This window comes from Bos javanicus, chromosome 1 (genome assembly GCF_032452875.1).
Source record: "Bos javanicus breed banteng chromosome 1, ARS-OSU_banteng_1.0, whole genome shotgun sequence".
In the NCBI taxonomy this organism is placed as follows: Eukaryota; Metazoa; Chordata; class Mammalia; order Artiodactyla; family Bovidae; genus Bos; species Bos javanicus.
The window spans coordinates 137,007,205-137,024,773 of NC_083868.1; the positions used below are offsets into that span (position 1 = coordinate 137,007,205).

The window sequence follows — 17,569 nt, forward strand, 5'->3', positions numbered from 1 at the left end:
TCGTTCTGCACAGTCTTTCTCTAGTTGTAGCAAGTTGGGGGGCTACTCTCTAGTTGTACACAGGCTTCTCGTCAGGGCGGCTTCTCTTGTTGTGGAGCACTGGCTCTAGGGACCATGGACTTCAGTAGCTGCGGCTTGCGGAATCCAGAGAGTGTGGGGTTCAGTAACTGTTGAGCAGGGACTTAGCTGCCCTGTGGCAGCTAAGTGGAATCTTCCTTACCAAGAATCGAATCAGGTCCACTGCATTGGCAGGTGAATTCTTAACCACTAGATCACCAGGGAAGTCCTTCACCAATTCTTTAATGGAATTACTTTTAATAAAGATAATAAAATCCACTTTGGGAATAAATGCAAGGTTTTGTACAAGTGATTTTATACAAGGTTTTATACAAGGGCTTCCCTGCTGGCTCAGACAGTAAAGAATCTGTCTGAGATGCAGGAGGCCTGGGTTCATTCTCTGGGTTGGGAAGATCCCCTGAAGAAGGAAATGGCTACCCACTCCAGTATTCTTGCCTGGAGAATCCCATGGACAGTGGAGCCTGACGGACTACAGTCCATGGGGTTGCAGAGAGTAAGACATGACAGAGCAACTAACACATTCAAGTGATTACTTATACTTAATGTATACCATTAAGTCTGCCTAAAATACTTACTATAAGGAACATATACTCTACACAAAATTGAAATAAACCAAAAATTTCAGTTTTACAGCTTTCTCCCCACAATAAGCTGTCTGCAAGTTAGAGTTTTACCTCGCAAACCGGTTTCAAATGTGCCTTTAGTCCATCCTACTTCAGCATTTCGTTTCTTACATGATAATTTGCTCTCCATGCCTCTAACTTGACCTCTAATCTATACTTCCCATACCATCCATGAATTTCCTAAAATTCCACAACTGACATGTTACCATTCCTCTGTTGAAAAAATCAGTTGTTCTTTAGCATGCAAAACTAGCTTCCTTGATACAAAAGACTTTTTATGGTCTCTGCACACATCTCTAGCTCTAACTCCTAAACCTGTGTGCCTACATTCATGTTATGATCCAGTCATATTCAATTATTTTTCGTTTCCCAAATAAACTTTTGCATATGCTAATTATTCTTCCTGCCTCTTGAGAAACCTGTATACAGGTCAGGAAGCAACAATTAGAACTAGAGGTGGAACAACAGACTGGTTCCAAATAGGAAAAGGAGTAAGTCAAGGCTGTATATTGTCACCCTGCTTATTTAACTTATATGCAGAGTACATCATGCAAAATGCTGGGCTGGAGGAAGCACAAGCTGGAATCAAGATTGCTAGGAGAAATATCAATAACCTCAGATATGCAGATGACACCACCCTTATGGCAGAAAGGGAAGAACTAAAGAGCCTCTTAATGAAAGTGAAAGAAGAAAGTGAAAAAGTTGGCTTAAAGCTCAACATTCAGAAAACTAAGATCATGGCATCCGGACCCATCACTTCATGGCAAACAGATGGGGAAACAGTGGAAACAGTGACTAACTTTATTTCTCTGGGCTCCAAAATCACTGTGGATAGTGACTGCAGCCATGAAATTAAAAGACACTTACTCCTTGGAAGGAAAGTTATGACCAACCTAGACAGCATATTAAAAAGCAGGGACATACTTTACCAAAAGTGGTCCATCTAGTCAAGGCTATGGTTTTTCCAGTAGTCATGTATGGATATGAGAGTTGGACTGTGAAGAAAGCTGAGTGCCGAAGAATTGATGCTTTTGAACTGTGGTGTTGGAGAAGACTCTTGAGAGTCCCTTGGACTGCAAGGAGATCCAACCAGTCCATTCTAAAGGAGTTTAGTCCTGGGTGAACTGAAGCTGAACTCCAGTACTTTGGCCACCTGATGCAGAGAGCTGACTCACTGGAAAAGACCCTGATGCTGGGAAAACTTGAGGGCAGGAGGAGAAGGGGACGACAGAGGATGAGATGGTTGGATGGCATCACCGACACAACGGACATGGGTTTGGGTGAACTCTGGGAGTTGGTGATGGACAGAGAGGCCTGGAGTGCTGTGGTTCATGAGGTCGCAAAGAGTCGGACACGACTGAGCAACTGAAAACACTGAATTATTCTTCCTTAGGAAAGTCTTCTCATAACTAGAAATATCTACCTGACCTTTAAGATTCAGATCAAGTGTAACATATTCCATAAAGACTAACCTAGAACCTTTTGTCTTCTCATCACAAAATCATAATCAAGTCCTGCTTTTTAGGGATCCCACGGCTCCTACTATGTATACAGTTATATACACATGTGTAGCTCAACATTCAGAAAACTAAGATCATGGCATCTGGACCCATCACTTCATAGCAAATAGATGGGGACAGTGTCAGACTTTATTTTTTGGGGCTCCAAAATCACTGCAGGTGGTGACTGCAGCCATGAAATTAAGACGCTTACTCCTTGGAAGGAAAGTTAGGATCAACCTAAATAGCATATTCAAAAGCAGAGACATTACTTTGCCAACAAAGGTCCATCTAGTCAAGGCTATGGTTTTTCCTGTGGTCATGTATGGATGTGAGAGTTGGACTGGGAAGAAAGCTGAGCACCGAAGAATTGATGCTTTTGAACTGTGGAGAAGACTCTTGAGAGTCCCTTGGACTACAAGGAGATCCAACCAGTCCATTCTAAAGGAGATCAGTCCTGGGTGTTCTTTGGAAGGAATGATGCTAAAGCTGAAACTCCAGTACTGTGGCCACCTCACGCGAAGAGTTGACTCACTGGAAAAGACTCTGATGCTGGGAGGGATTGGGGGCAGGAGGAGAAGGGGACAACAGAGGATGAGATGGCTGGACGGCATCACTGACTCGATGCAGATGAGTTTGAGTAAACTCCGGGAGTTGGTGATGGACAGGGAGGCCTGGCATGCTGCGATTCGTGGGGTCGAAAACAGTCGGACACGACTGAGCAACTGAAGTGAAGTGAAGTGAACCTTACTAGACTGTTAGCAAATTCAGGGAGGAATTTTTTTTTTTTTTTTTTGCTTGAGTCTTTCTCTTTATTTAGCAGGGTACCTCCTTCAAAAGAAACCAAAGAGTTTTTTAAAATTTCCATCAATATGAACTTATGGATTTCTTTTTTTTTTTTTTAATTTTTTTTTTAAACTTTACAATATTGTATTAGTTTTGCCAAATATCGAAATGAATCCGCCACAGGTATACCTGTGTTCCCCATCCTGAACCCTCCTCCCTCCTCCCTCCCCATACCCTCCCTCTGGGTCCTCCCAGTGCACCAGCCCCAAGCATCCAGTATCGTGCATCAAACCTGGACTGGCGACTCGTTTCATACATGATATTATACACGTTTCAATGCCATTTTCCCAAATCTCCCCACCCTCTCCCTCTCCCACAGAGTCCATAAGACTGATCTATACATCACAGCAGGATCCTCTATGACCCACCTCCCAGAATATTGGAAGTAAAAGCAAAAGTAAACAAATGGGACCTAATTAAACTTAAAAGCTTCTGCACAACAAAGGAAACTATTAGCAAGGTGAAAAGGCAGCCTTCAGAATGGGAGAAAATAATAGCAAATGAAGCAACTGACAAACAACTAATCTCAAAAATATACAAGCAACTCAGGGAGGAATTTTGTCTTGACGTCTTAGTATTTCTTTTTGAAAACAGCACAGTGCCTAGTTTATAGGCTATGCTTAGCTCAGTGGGTAAACAATCTGCCTGCAATGCAGGAGACCTGGGTTTGATCCCTGGATTGGGAAGATCCCCTGGAGAAGGAAATTGCAACCCACTCCAGTATTCTTGCCTGGAGAATCCCATGGACAGAGGAGCCCGGCAGGCTACAGTCCATGGGGTCCCAAGAGTTGGACATGACTTAGTGACTCAACTAACTACTACTACTAAACAAATGTTTACTTGAATAAGTAAATGGCTGTAAGAGCAAGTTAGGAATTATAAAAACACTGAATTTAATTGAAACAATAAAATCTAGGTTTGTGAAAATTGAAACCATCAGTCACATAGATTCAGCTTCCTTGAGAAAAACACCAGTACTTACACACATGAGGGCACAGAGCATATCAACAGCTGCATGGATGACTCCATTGTTGCTCCTCTTGAGTGCTTTTACTACCTTCACTCCAAGACGCTCCCGAAACCTCATGGGACAAAACAATAGCATATAGTAGCAACACCAGAGCATCATTCTATTATTTTACTATAAAACTATTACACAGTAAGTTATTTTAAGTTTCTACTACATTACTACAGCAATTACATATTCTGAATCCCATATCTAGAACATAACAGTTTTCATAATTTTTTTCCTTTGGAGGGGCTGGGGTGGGCGGGGGAGCAGTTGAAGGTTGATTAAAGCTAAAAGGCTTGAACTTCCCATTCAAATTCACTAAAACAAGAGTCAGTAATATCATGGGTGAATGTATAAATAAGAGTCAGCAATATCATTTCCATTCATTCATCTTGCTTTTTTATATCTCATGAATAGAAACTACTATACCACCATATTAAAAAGTAACAAGTTTAATCAGATATAAGGAGGTAAATTTGTTGATTATTTGCTATTTTGAGTTTTTCAAATTCTTACTAAAAAAAAAAAAATTAAGGCAACTTACTTTGGAAGCTGAGTAAAAGCTAGAAAACCAGCTTTGGAAGCCACAAGCCTCCTCACAGCCTGGAACTGACTCTCAAGTTCTGCATTTGAAGCAACAACATCCCCTTCCTGGGACAATAATGCCGTTATGGCATTATTGATCAGTTTTTCTTTGTTTTCTGAGAAGAGACCCTAGGTGAGGAAGAGTATTTCAAAAAAGTTTCTATACCAAAAATTAATGACAATGAAAAAATTATGATACAATTTATCTTACATCCTGCGTCACTGCATGCAGAACTCCACTATATGAAATGTTAGCGTTGAACCTGAACACAGCATCTGCAAAGTTGCCATCTGTAAGGAAATGAATGATTCAAAACGATTTAGAGGTCTGCACTGTATTTATTTATTGTTAAGTAGATGGATAGAAATGAAATTATACTTAAATCAATACTTACTTGGAGGTGTAGCCAAGAATCTGAGATGAAGGCTCTCTACCTCCTCATCGACAGGCATGCTGAGTAACCCCCATCGCTGACCTTTATGAGTTGATGTCATTTTTACACAAACATCTCTGTTACCAGAGGCTCTTACTCCATCCAGCAAACTTGCTAATAAGGAATCTCTAAGCAAAGTTAAAAATAAAAAGGTTTTAGGATTGATAATCTAGGGAGATTTTCACTTAGAAAGCAACATAGGGCCTTTAGAAGGTAACCAGCTCAGGGGGGCACCCTGGGTACCAGGGAAGTACTAAGGAGAAGTGGCAGGAGAGAACCTGACCTCCAATACTAGTTCTTCACTTTCCTGTTTCACATCATGTACAAGTTACTAAAGAAATGGATTGTTAATATTTTCCTCTTGTTTTCTAATTTTAAGATTATCTTTTTAACAGTTTTACTGAGAGATAACTTACAAATCACAAAAGTCATTCAATTAAAATGTAGAGTCTGATAATTTTTCATAAATTTATACAGTTGTACAATCATTACCACAATCCAGTTTTTATACATTTCCAGCACCCGAAAAAGTTTCCTTGTGCCCATCTGCAAAAAACTCCCTAGCCTCAGGCAACCATTTATCTGCTTCTTTCTCTACAGTTTTACTTATTCAAGAAACTTCATCAAGAGAATAAAAAGACAAGCCACAAGTTGGGAGTAAATATTTACAAAAGACATATCTGATAAAGGATCATTACTCAAAATATACTAAAAACTCTTAAAATTCAACAATAAAAGGAATAACCCTATAAAAAAACGATCCTACATCCTGGGTGGGAGGAGGGTTTGGGGGAGAATGGATACATGTATATATATGGCTGAATCCCTTTGCTGTTCACCTGAAACAATCACAACTTTGTTAACTGGCTATACCCCAATACAAAATTAAAGTGGGAAAAAAAAGGAAAAAAAAATGATCCAAAGTACTATATGATGCTTTACATCATATAACATCAGGAAGATGCTAATTAAAACAAGATACCACAACATTAGCGTTAGAATGGCCAAATCTGAAATACTGACACCACCAAATGCTGATAAGGATGTGGAGAAACAGGAACTCTCATTACTGCTGGGTGGAATGCACAATGGTAGAGCCACTTTAGGAATACAGTTTGGCAGTTTCTTATAAAACTCAACAAACTCTTACCATCTGCTCCAGTGACTACATTCCTTTGTATTCACTTAAAGGAGTTTAAAACATACCCACACAAAACCTGCACACAGGTTTAGTTGTTTTACCATGTGGTGTTAGTTGCACTGAGTGTATTTTTATCAAAGTAACTGGCTCAGTTCAGTTCAGTTCAGTCAGTCGTGTCCGACTCTTTGCGACCCCATGAATCGCGCACGCCAGGCCTCCCTGTCCATCACCAACTCCCAGAGTTCACTCAGACTCACATCCATCGAGTCAGTGATGCCATCCAGCCATCTCACCCTCTGTCGTCCCCTTCTCCTCTTGCCCCCAACCCCTCCCAGCATCAGAGGCTACATCAGGTAGCCAGAGTAACTGGCTACCATTATCCAAACAATTTAAGAATGAAAGTGAAAGGTATTATTTTTAAATACTTAAAAAGTGTAAGTTTCAGAAACATACTTTATTTTCCATCCTTTGATTTAATATCAAGTAATCATTTTTATGGTTTTTCCAGAGGTCACGTATGGATGTGAGGACTATAAAGAAAGCTGAGCACCAAAGAATTGATGCTTTTGAACTGTGTTGGAGAAGACTCTTGGACTGCAGGGAGATCCAACCAGTCCATCCTAAAGGAGATCAGTCCTGGGTGTTCACTGAAAGGACCTATGTTGAAGCTAAAACTCCAATACTTTGGCCATCTGATGCAAAGAGCTGACTCATTGGAAAAGACCCTGATGCTGGGAAAGATTGAGGGCAGGAGGAGAAGGGGACGACAGAGGATAAGATGGTTGGATGGCATTACCGACTCAATGCACATGTGTTTGGGTAAACTCAGGGAATTGGTGATGGACAGGGAGGCCTGGCGTGCTGCGGTTCATGGGGTCACAAAGAGTCGGATACGACTGAGCGACTGAACTGAACTGAACCATTTTTATACTCTTTCAAAACTTGAAGACTAAATGAAAGATATTTTAAACATGCAACAAAATAAAGTTGTCTTTTCCTTCATTACATAATTTTAAAGTTCTAGATAAAATTTATCTTTTTTTTTCCTCTTTGATGAAGCACTTTGCCTTGCACATACTAAGATCTCAAAAACTAGATGAATTAAAAAAAAATACCTCTCTGTTGAAGAGTATTTCCGTATTTGGCCTTTTATAAATTCAATGGTAAAAAGCTGTGGATTTTCTGAGTCACAAACCAGTGCAAACACCTAGGGAACACAAGAAATAAGTTTCATGAAAGATGTTAGTTTTATGGTATTCCATTAGAAAAACTACATATCATTTAGTTGACAAAAGTCAATATTTAAAAATGTAACTTGGTTATAATATCAGAATTTAAGAGCTGCTTAAAAGTCTCATTCAAATTTTCATATAATACTTAATAAAAAGTTTTCATTATGTACTTGAAAAACAAATTTTACAATATTCATTGTTCTAAGATCAATAAATACAATGAAAAATTAAATGCAGATCGTTTCCTGTTCTTTAGGCATAAAAAAATATTAAAACAGAAAGAAAATTATTCTAATATACAAACAGGAAGAAATCTCATTTAAACTATTACTGAAACTTACTTCTCCTAAGGGCTTCAATGTTGCAATATTATAGGTTGCTGGATCACGTTCTACTAAACATGTTTCTGTAAGCGCTAGAATTCTTTTTACAGGTTCCTTCAAACAAAATTGACATATATTAAAAAACTATTGAAGAAAAATGTCAAAATCAGATGAACAAATTTTCACTTTTAACATATGAGCTTACCGAATGTCTAGGTGATATTTTCTGGACTATAAACTCTGCTAAAGATGTGATGGATTCATCAGTGCTGTATTTGCCAAATCGGAGGTTCAAATATTGCTCAAATTCTAAAGGTTCTTTTCTGATCCGCAGTGAAATACCTATATAGTTGCCAGCATGATCTATTGCACTTTTGATAATTTCTTCTCTTTGCTCTGATGCAAATAAATGCTGCATAAATTTTGAAATTTAAAATGTTAGGGTTGAAATCATTAAAATGTGACCATAGTGAATCAACTTATAGGAAAGTGCCTGAAGGAGCAATTCTAGGAGGAAAAAAGGTAGATCTTATCAGAAGTAAATAAGCAGTATGTTGTGGCTGATTATAAATTAAAATCAAAGTCTGAAATATAAAACCTTGCAAATAATCACTGAAAGGAATTTATCTCATAAATTCTCAGAGTCTGGTTCTCATCCCTGTGTGGAAAACAGCACTCTAGGGCTCCAAAAAAGGCCCCAGCCAAGTCCAATGGAGGTGCTGGATACTACGGTGGACAGAATTCCAGTTTCAACTAAGGTAGCTCTGACTTCATCTGTTTTTATACAATGGGCTTTCTCGCAAGATTACCTTGAAAAATGCTTAAATGCTCACCACGTCACTGGCCTATGAATATTACAAACCAACCTCCAGAGTGTATTAAGGATAAGGTATTGCTACTTGCATGTGGTACCTGGAGGCCAAAAATGCTGTGAAGGGTAGGATAGGAGAATCCCACAAGAAAGACCTGTCCTGCCCGGAATGCCATGAACTACCCTGCTGAGAAACACTGGATCAGATGTTTTAAAACCTGATTTCATTTCCAACAGCTTATCTCAGTCACTATGGATGCAGAAGATATCAGTTTCTTGAATGAATCTGTCATGGTCTCATATCTGTAGTGAACTGACTCATTTTAGCTAGTGTTTTTTAAAAGGCAGACAGTATGCTTAGCTTCCTGCAACTCAAATGGTCATCCAAGGACCAGGAAAGTCAGCATCACCTGTGAGCCTGTTAGATGTATAGCATCTCAGTTCCAACCTCAATCCTACGGAATCAAAATCTGAGAGTGAACAAGATGCCCCAGCTGATTTGTATGCACCTTCAAGTTTGAGGCACACTGCCACATACAATACTATGAATAAACGTGTTCCCAAACTTGCCTGAATGTTCAGCTCAATTCCGGAGTTTTAAAAATTGCAATTGCTAGGCCTCCCATTATATTAATTGAATCAGTATCTTCAGAAAATGAGCCGAGGGCATACTGGGCTTAAAAAAAACTCTCCAGGTGATTACAATGTGAAGACAAGTTAAACCCACGGACCTACATATTAAGGCTACCAAGTTTGACGTCACCTATCATTTAATAAAAGTAACATATCTGAAAAAAATTAAAACTGCTTGATGCCAACAAGCAATAAAACATGTTGGCAATTGAGGAGTGTCACAATTCTTATCCTTAATGTTTACTTTATGCATTGGAAGGCTTGATGAATTAATGTCACTCTGTTAAGATCTGTGAAGCCATATTACTGTAATCAAATATGTTTTCCACCAAGAGGTTAATCATTATAAACTTCTACCATCCAGGGAAGAGACAAACCTTTGGGCAGCACTATGACAGGAGGTTTTAGGCTGCTTTAGGGTGGGAAAGTGAACTGATTTTCTCATGGATCATTCATTTTTTGGGTCTAGACTCAGCAGTAACAAAATGTCTACATGCACATTCCTAGATGAGTGGCACTAGGCTGGTACCCATCATCTGGGTGGAGTGAGGACGGGACAAGGCCTGTAACTCTGAAGAAGCTAACATATTTTGTAAATCAGATCGCTCACCCCATCCATCATTCTCTTTTCTTTTTGCTATACTTAGCCTCTTGTATGGAGAAGGCAATGGCATCCCACTCCAGTACTCTTGCCTGGAAAATCGCATGGACGGAGGAGCCTGGTGGGCTGCAGTCCATGGGGTCGCTAAGAGGTGGACTCGACTGAGCGACTTCACTTTCACTTTTCCCTTTCATGCATTGGAGAAGGAAATGGCAACCCACTCCGGTGTTCTTGCCTGGAGAATCCCAGGGACGGTGGAGCCTGGTGGGCTGCCGTCTATGGGGTTGCACAGAGTCGGACATGACTGAAGACACTTAGCAGCAGCAGCAGCCTCTTGTATTTCCAAAAGACTTGCCCTGGTTCTGCTATCCAAGGATGGATAATTTATCTACAGAACACTAATCTTGGGAGTAGTGTTCCCAAGATATTAAGGTAGCTACAGGATTTAAAATCTCAAGAGAAAGGACTCTGAGAGTAAGTTCACCTGAGCCTCTCCATCTGGACACTCTAATGCTCATCTCTGAGGTATGGGGTTTAATAAAGAAAGGCAGGATGTTTCTTATAAAAAAAAAATGATCATAATCTATAGCTGTTTCTACTGCCAATTAACAAACAGGATCTCAGCACCTTAAGAGGTTTCTGTTGTGTCCCAAAATTTACATGTAACTCAGAATTTCAAAATAAAACATGCAATGAACTCCAAATTTGAATTTTCAAAGTATATTCAGATTTCAGATTACAAACATCTGGGCAAAGGAAAGAAGACTATAAAAAAAGATAGTTTAACATAACTTTTCAAAGAAAGTTTAGAAACTTTCAAGTAACACATTAATACTAATGAAAATAAAACTGTGATCACTGTTTATTAAATATTAAGTGACATACTGTGCTAAGAATTTTATATAAAGTATCTCATTTGATCAAAAAACCTAAGACATACACAAATTTTCCTCCACATTTTAGAGAGCTGCAAACTGGAATTCAAGCTGATGTCTACCTGATACCAAAGCCTGCACTCAAAATAACATACTTCCTTCCAGAGGACTCAAAGGAAATTTCAAAATTAACTGTAAAAACTCTGCTTTCCTTCAAATGGTCATGTCTCTTTTAAAATAACTTTTTAAAAACACTACTTACCAATCTACTAAATCCTCCATAAAGTATACAAAACCCTCCTTGATAATCAGAGAGATCTACAAAGCCTTCAATATTTCTGTAGTCATAGGAACAGAGGACTCTGTTTGTTGCAGGGTTAATTTGGTCAAAGCCTCCTGGTGTTACTTCCAAAACAACGGGTTTTCTTGTATCACTCCAGTGATGCTTATAGCAGTTATATCTCTGCAGAGAAAAATAATAATACTTTTAAATTCATATTTAAGGTGACCATAAAACACCATTACATTTAGAGTATCACTCATTGCAGAAACAAACAAAAAAAAAAACCCTGAAAATCTAAATATTATAAAATTTTAGAGCTACTAATCAAATTCTTAAAGACATTTTTACTTTGGCCATTTGGAGGTTTATGTTTATTCAATTCAGAATGTTTAGGCTAACTAAAGACAGTACCAGTATCACTTGAGGCGCTCAGTTGTGTCCAATTCTACGACCCCATGAAGAGCAGCATGCCAGGCCTCCCTGTCCAACACCAACTGCCGGAGCCTACCCAAACCCATGCCCATTGAGTCAGTGATGTCATCCAACTATCTCATCCTCTGTCGTCCTGCTGGCCTCAATCCTTCCCAGCATCAGAGTCTTTATCAGGTGGCCAAAGTACTGGAGTTTCAGCTTTAACATTAGTCCTTCCAATGAACACCAAGGACTGATCTCCTTTAGGATGGACTGGTTGGCTCTCCTTGCAGTCCGAGTCTTCTCCAACACCACAGTTCAAAAGCATCAATTCTTGGGTGCTCAGCTTTCATTATAGTACAACTCTCACATCCATACATGACCACTGGAAAAACCATAGCCTTGACTAGACGGACCTTGGTTGACAAAGTAATGTCTCTGCCTTTTTTTTTTTTTTTTTTGTCTCTGCTTTTTAATATGCTATCTAGGTTGGTCATAACTTTCCTTCCAAGGAGTAAGCGTCTTTTAATTTAATGGCTGCAATCACCATCTGCAGTGATTTTTCAGCCCCCAAAAATAAAGTCTGGCACTGTTTCCCCATCTATTTCCCATGAAGTGATGGGACCGGATGCCATGATCTTAAGTTTTCTGAATGTTGAGCTTTAAGCCAACTTTTTCACTCTCTTTTTTCACTTTCATCAAGAGGCTCTTTAGTTCTTCACTTTCTGCCATAAGGGTGGTGTCATCTGCATATCTGAGGTTATTGATATTACTCCCAGCAATCTTGATTCCAACTTGTGCTTCTTCCAGCCCAGCATTTCTCATGATGTACTCACGGTAAATAACCAGGGTGACAATACACAGCCTTGACATACTCCTTTTCCTATTTGGAACCAGTCTGTTGTTCCATGTCCAGTTCTAACTGTTGCTTCCTGACCTACATACAGGTTTCTCAAGAGGCAGGTCAGGTGGCCTGGTATTCCCATCTCTTTCAGAATTTTCCACAGTTTATTATGATCCACACAGTCAAAGGCTTTGGCATAGTCAATAAAGCAGAAGTAGATGTTTTTCTGGAACTATCTTACATTTTCGATGATTCAGCGGATGTTGGCAATTTGGTCTCTGGTTCCTCTGCCTTTTCTAAAACCAGCTTGAACATCTGGAAGTTCACGGTTCACGTATTGCTGAAGCCTGGCTTGGAGAATTTTGAGCATTACTTTACTAGCATGTGAGATGAGTGCAATTGTGTGGTAGTTTGAGCATTCTTTGGCATTGCCTTTCTTTGGGATTGGAATAAAAACTGATCTTTCCCAGTCCTGTGGCCACTGCTGAGTTTTCCAAATTTGCTGGCATATTGAGTGCATCAGTTTCACAGCGTCATCTTTTAGGATCTGAAATAGCTCAACTGGAATTCCATCACCTCCACTAGCTTTGTTCATAGTGAGGCTTCCTAAGGCCCACTTGACTTCACATTCCAGGATGTCTGGCTCTAGGTGAGTGTGAGTGATCACACCACCGTGATTACCAAGGTCGTGAAGATCTTTTTTGTACAGTTCTTCTGTGTATTCTTGCCACCTCTTCTTAATATCTTTTGCTTCTGTTAGGTCCATACCATTTCTGTCCTTTATTGAGCCCATGTTTGCATGAAATGTTCCCTTGGTATCTCTAATTTTCTTGAAGAGATCTCTAGTCTATCCCATTCTATTTTTTTCCTCTGTTTCTTTGCATTGATCACTGAGGAAGGATTTCTTATGTCTCCTTGCTATTCTTTGGAACTTTGCATTCAGATGGGTATATCTTTCCTTTTCTCCTTTGCTTTTCACTTCTCTTCTTTTCACAGCTATTTGTAAGGCCTCTTCAGACAGCCATTATGCTTTTTTGCATTTCTTTTCCATGGGGATGGTCTTGATTCCTGTCTCCTGTACAATGTCACAAACCTCTGTCCATAGTTTATCAGGCACTCTGTTTGTCAGATATAATCCCTTAAATCTATTTCTCACTTCCACTGTATAGTCATAAGGGATTTGATTTAGGTCATACCTGAATGGTCTAGTGGTTTTCCCCACTTTCTTCAATTTAAGTCTGAATTTGGCTATAAGGAGTTCATGATCAGATCCAGTAAGCTCCTGGTCTTGTTTTTGCTGACTGTATAGAGCTTCTCCATCCTTGGCTGCAAAGAGTATAATCAATCTGATTTCAGTGTTGGCCATCTGGTGATATCCATGTATAGAGTCTTCTCTTGTGTTGTTGGAAGAGGGTGTTTGTTATGACCAGTACATTCTCTTGGTAAAACTGTATTAGTCTTTGCCCTGCTTCATTCTGTACTCCAAGGCCAAATCTGCCTGTTACTCCAGATGTTTCTTGACTTCCTACTTTTGCATTCCAGTCCCCTATAATGAAAAGGACATCTTTTTTGGGTGTTAGTTCTAAAAGGTCTTCTAGGTCTTCATAAAACCATTCAGCTTCAGCTTCTTCAGCATTACTGGTCAGGGCATAGACTTGGATTACCGTGATATTGAATGGTTTGCTGTGGAAACGAACAGAGATCATTCTGTCTTTTTTCAGATTGCATCCAAGTACTGCATTTCAGACTCTTTTGTTGACTATGATGGCTACTCCATTTCTTCTAAGAGATTTCTGCCCGCAGTAGTAGATATAATGGTCATCTGAGTTAAATTCACCCATTCCAGTCCATTTTAGTTTGCTGATTCCTAGAATGTCGATGTTCACTCTTGCCATCTCCTGTTTGACTACTTCCAATTTGCCTTGATTCATGGACCTGACATTCCGGGTTCCTATGCAATATTGCTCTTTACAGCATCAGACCTTGCTTCTATCACCAGTCACATCCACAACTGGGTGTTATTTTTGCTTTAACTCTATCCCTTCATTCTTTATGGAGTTATTTCTCCACTGATGTCTAGTAGCATATTGGGCAACTCCCTACCAACCTAGGGAGGTGAACTACCAACCTAGGGAGATGAACTCCCTACCAACCTAGGGAGATGAACTACCAACCTAGGGAGTTCATCTTTCAGTGTCCTATCTTTTCCTTTTCATACTGTTCATTCTGGCAGAATGTGGTCCACTGGAGAAGGGACTGGCAAACCACTTCACTATTCTTGCCTTGAGAACCCCATGAACAGTATGAACACTATGAAAAGACAGTATATCTTTTGAAAATTAACAAAGGTTTTAGTTGTGAAACAATTTTAAGTCACCCTCATGCAAATCTTAAGGGCAATCTTAAATAGAAGTTACTCTAAAGGAATTCCACTGGAGAAAAGATTTCAACTTTTGTCGATGGATTCTTTTAATCAAGTTAGACATGGAAAAGAGCTAAGTCACATTTCAGGGCTTTTAGGGTATTTAAATTAAACAACCCAAGCTAATTCAATATATCAATGTAGATACTTTTCTTGTTGTTGTTCAGTCGCTCAGTCGTTTCTGACTCTGCGACCCCATGGACTGCAGCAAGTCAGGCTTCTTGGTCCTCCATTATCTCCTGGAATTTGCTCAAATTCATGTCCACTGAGTTGGTGATGCTATCTAACCATCTCAGGCTCTGCTGCTCCCTTCTCCTCTTGCCTTCAATCTTTCCCAGCATCAAGGTCTTTTCCAATATGTCCACTTTTCACATCAGGTGGCCAAGGTATTACAGATTCAGCATCAGTCTTTCCAGTATTCCAATATTCAGGGTTGATTTCCTTTAGGATTGATTGATTTGATCTCCTTGCTGCCCGAGGGACTCTCAAGAGTTTTCTCCAGCATCACAATACAAAAGCATCAGTTCTTCAGTGCTCAGCATTTGCTATGGTCAAACTCTCACATCCCTACATGACTACTGGATAAATCATAGCTTTGGCTATATGGACCTTTGTTGACAAAGTGATGTCTCTGGTTTACAGTACGTGGTCTAGGTTTGTTATAGATTTCCTTACAAGGAACAAGCATCTTTTAATTTCACTGCAGCAGTCATCGCCTACAGTGATTTTGGAGTCCAAGAAAATAAAATCTGTCACCACTTCCATTTTTTCACCTTCTATTTGTCATGAAGTGATGTAGATTTTTTTTCTATACACACAAAAAAGCTGAAGCCTCAGTTTGACTGTAGGCTTTTCTAAATACACACCACTGGGAAGTCATCTTCAGAAGTTTGATCACATTAGCAAATAAAATTTGATTTAGATAACTGGTGCTAATTGTGTTTGATTGACTCTTTGCAACCTCATCAACTGGAGCCTGCCAGGCTCCTTTGTCAGTGGGATTCTCAAGGCTAGAATACTCGAGTAGGTTGCCATTTCCTTCTCCAATGGTCTTCCCAAACCAGGGATCTAACCCACATCTCCTATGTCTCCTACATTGGCAAGCAGTTTTTTACCATTAGTGCCATCTGGGAAGCTCTATTTAGATAACATTCCTTTATAAATTAAAGAACTTAGTATCAGAAATAATTACAAGGGTGAACACCCATTTACTCCCCAGTTTTATTCTTAGAAAAAACATTTAGTTGAGGCTGATAACCAAAATGATATGTACAGAATAAAGGCAAAATGAGACCAAGAGAAAATAAGATAACAAAATGTCAGATGTGAAATGAACATTCCCTTGTTGACCCAAAAACTCCATAAAGTTTTCTACCCACCAATATGAAGTGGAATGCATGGTCAGTTACCTGATTCTTAAGGTAAAAATAAACTGGTTGCTGCTCAAAAATACAACTACTTCTAATACTAAAATGGCAGAGAAATTTTCTTGCAGGTGTTCGGAAAGGAGAGTAAGACATTAGATAATAAATATCTCCACCTCCCAACATTAAACCCAGCAATGAGGTTCACAGAATCATATCTATCAATCCCCTCAGCATTTCTGAGCTACGGCATCATGAACATGACAGTTTCATAAAAGGAATTCTGCAGAAAGACCAAAGGGCCTGCATTAACCCAAGAATATATTTAAAGCCTTGATTCTGCACTAAAGGATGGAGCAGTACCACACCTTTCCAGAAGTGGGTCACAAAATTTGGTGGGAAGGGAGGTCACAAAAGTTGGTGCTTTTCCCACTATGCTGGTTTACATGCCTCAGCCCAGTCTGCAGGATATTCTCCATTCTTTCAGAAGGTAATCAACTGTAAAGCAGTGAGATTTGCCAAGGGAACAAATCACTGTCCTTCAGGATTGTGGTGGCCAAGACAGTCTTAAGAGAATCTGATTTAGAGTATATCTAGGAGCGATGGGAAGCCGAAGACCAAATTCAACTTTTATAAAACTGCTGCTCTTCAGGCTATCTTCTAGGGATACTGTTTCCACCAAAAAGTTTGAAAAATATTAACTTGCTGAAATTAACATATATAAAGGGGAACTTATAACAAAATCTATAAATATGCTTTAGGAAGCAGTTGTTTTCCAAATAGATGAGCTATACAGAAAACTCACCTACTAACATAATTAAAATAAGTGTACTAAATTATGATTTATAGAAATGTGATAAGCAGCAAGGAGCTCACCAAAAACCATTAAGCTATTTTAAATGGCTCCTTGGCAACCAACCATTTGCTTGAGTTGAAATCAGGAGGCTTCTCAGATACTAAAACACAGAACAGAATACCCATAGAAAGGATGAGGGCTTTTAAAAAACAAGGGAACGGTACTGCCAGCATATTAGAATTCAGGTCCTGCCTTTTGCCAGAAGCTAGAGTTCTGGACAGTGCTCCAAATTTACACATCACTCTGGATCCCCCAGCCCTATTATATAAGCAATACCTTCTCATGGAAAGAAATTCCGTATTTGAAGGGAGTGAAAGAAAAGCATCAGCGCCCATTTCCTCTCCCCAGAAGACTCAGATTTACTTTAAATGCTGCTATAACATGTCTAGAGAAGGCCTGGAAAAGTTAAGATTCTAATAAGCAATAATTACTTCCTGAAAGCTGTCATTGCACCATGCAAATCCTCATTATCGGCAAGACCCAGTGAGTGTGAGCATGATCAGTCTCTCAGTCATGTAGGACTTTTTGTGATTCCATGGACTGTAGCCTAGTAGGCTCCTCTGTCCATGGGATTTTCCAGGCAACAGTACTGGAGTGGGTTGCCATTTTCTCCTCCCAGGGATCTTCCTGACTCAGGCATTGAACCCACGTCTCCTGCACTGGTAGGTGACTGAGCCACCTGGGAAACCCCCGGAT

The 17,569-nt window shown here is 39.5% G+C and overlaps 1 protein-coding gene across 3 annotated transcripts in view; it reads right to left on the reverse strand.

Annotated features, from left to right (window-relative positions):
• Positions 1-17,569, reverse strand: part of DNAJC13 (DnaJ heat shock protein family (Hsp40) member C13) — a 162,681-nt gene that overhangs the window by 93,004 nt on the left and 52,108 nt on the right. For all 3 annotated transcript variants that reach the window (XR_009737291.1, XM_061421290.1, XM_061421295.1), the window contains 8 exons: positions 10,956-11,156; positions 7,979-8,185; positions 7,792-7,887; positions 7,334-7,425; positions 5,039-5,205; positions 4,855-4,934; positions 4,603-4,772; positions 4,029-4,128 (listed from right to left, as the gene is read on the reverse strand). Coding sequence is in view for 2 of the 3 variants with exons in the window: in XM_061421290.1 (XP_061277274.1) it covers positions 4,029-4,128; positions 4,603-4,772; positions 4,855-4,934; positions 5,039-5,205; positions 7,334-7,425; positions 7,792-7,887; positions 7,979-8,185; positions 10,956-11,156 (1,113 nt within the window). In the remaining variant the exon portion in view is untranslated. The remainder of the gene's footprint in view (positions 1-4,028; positions 4,129-4,602; positions 4,773-4,854; positions 4,935-5,038; positions 5,206-7,333; positions 7,426-7,791; positions 7,888-7,978; positions 8,186-10,955; positions 11,157-17,569) is intronic.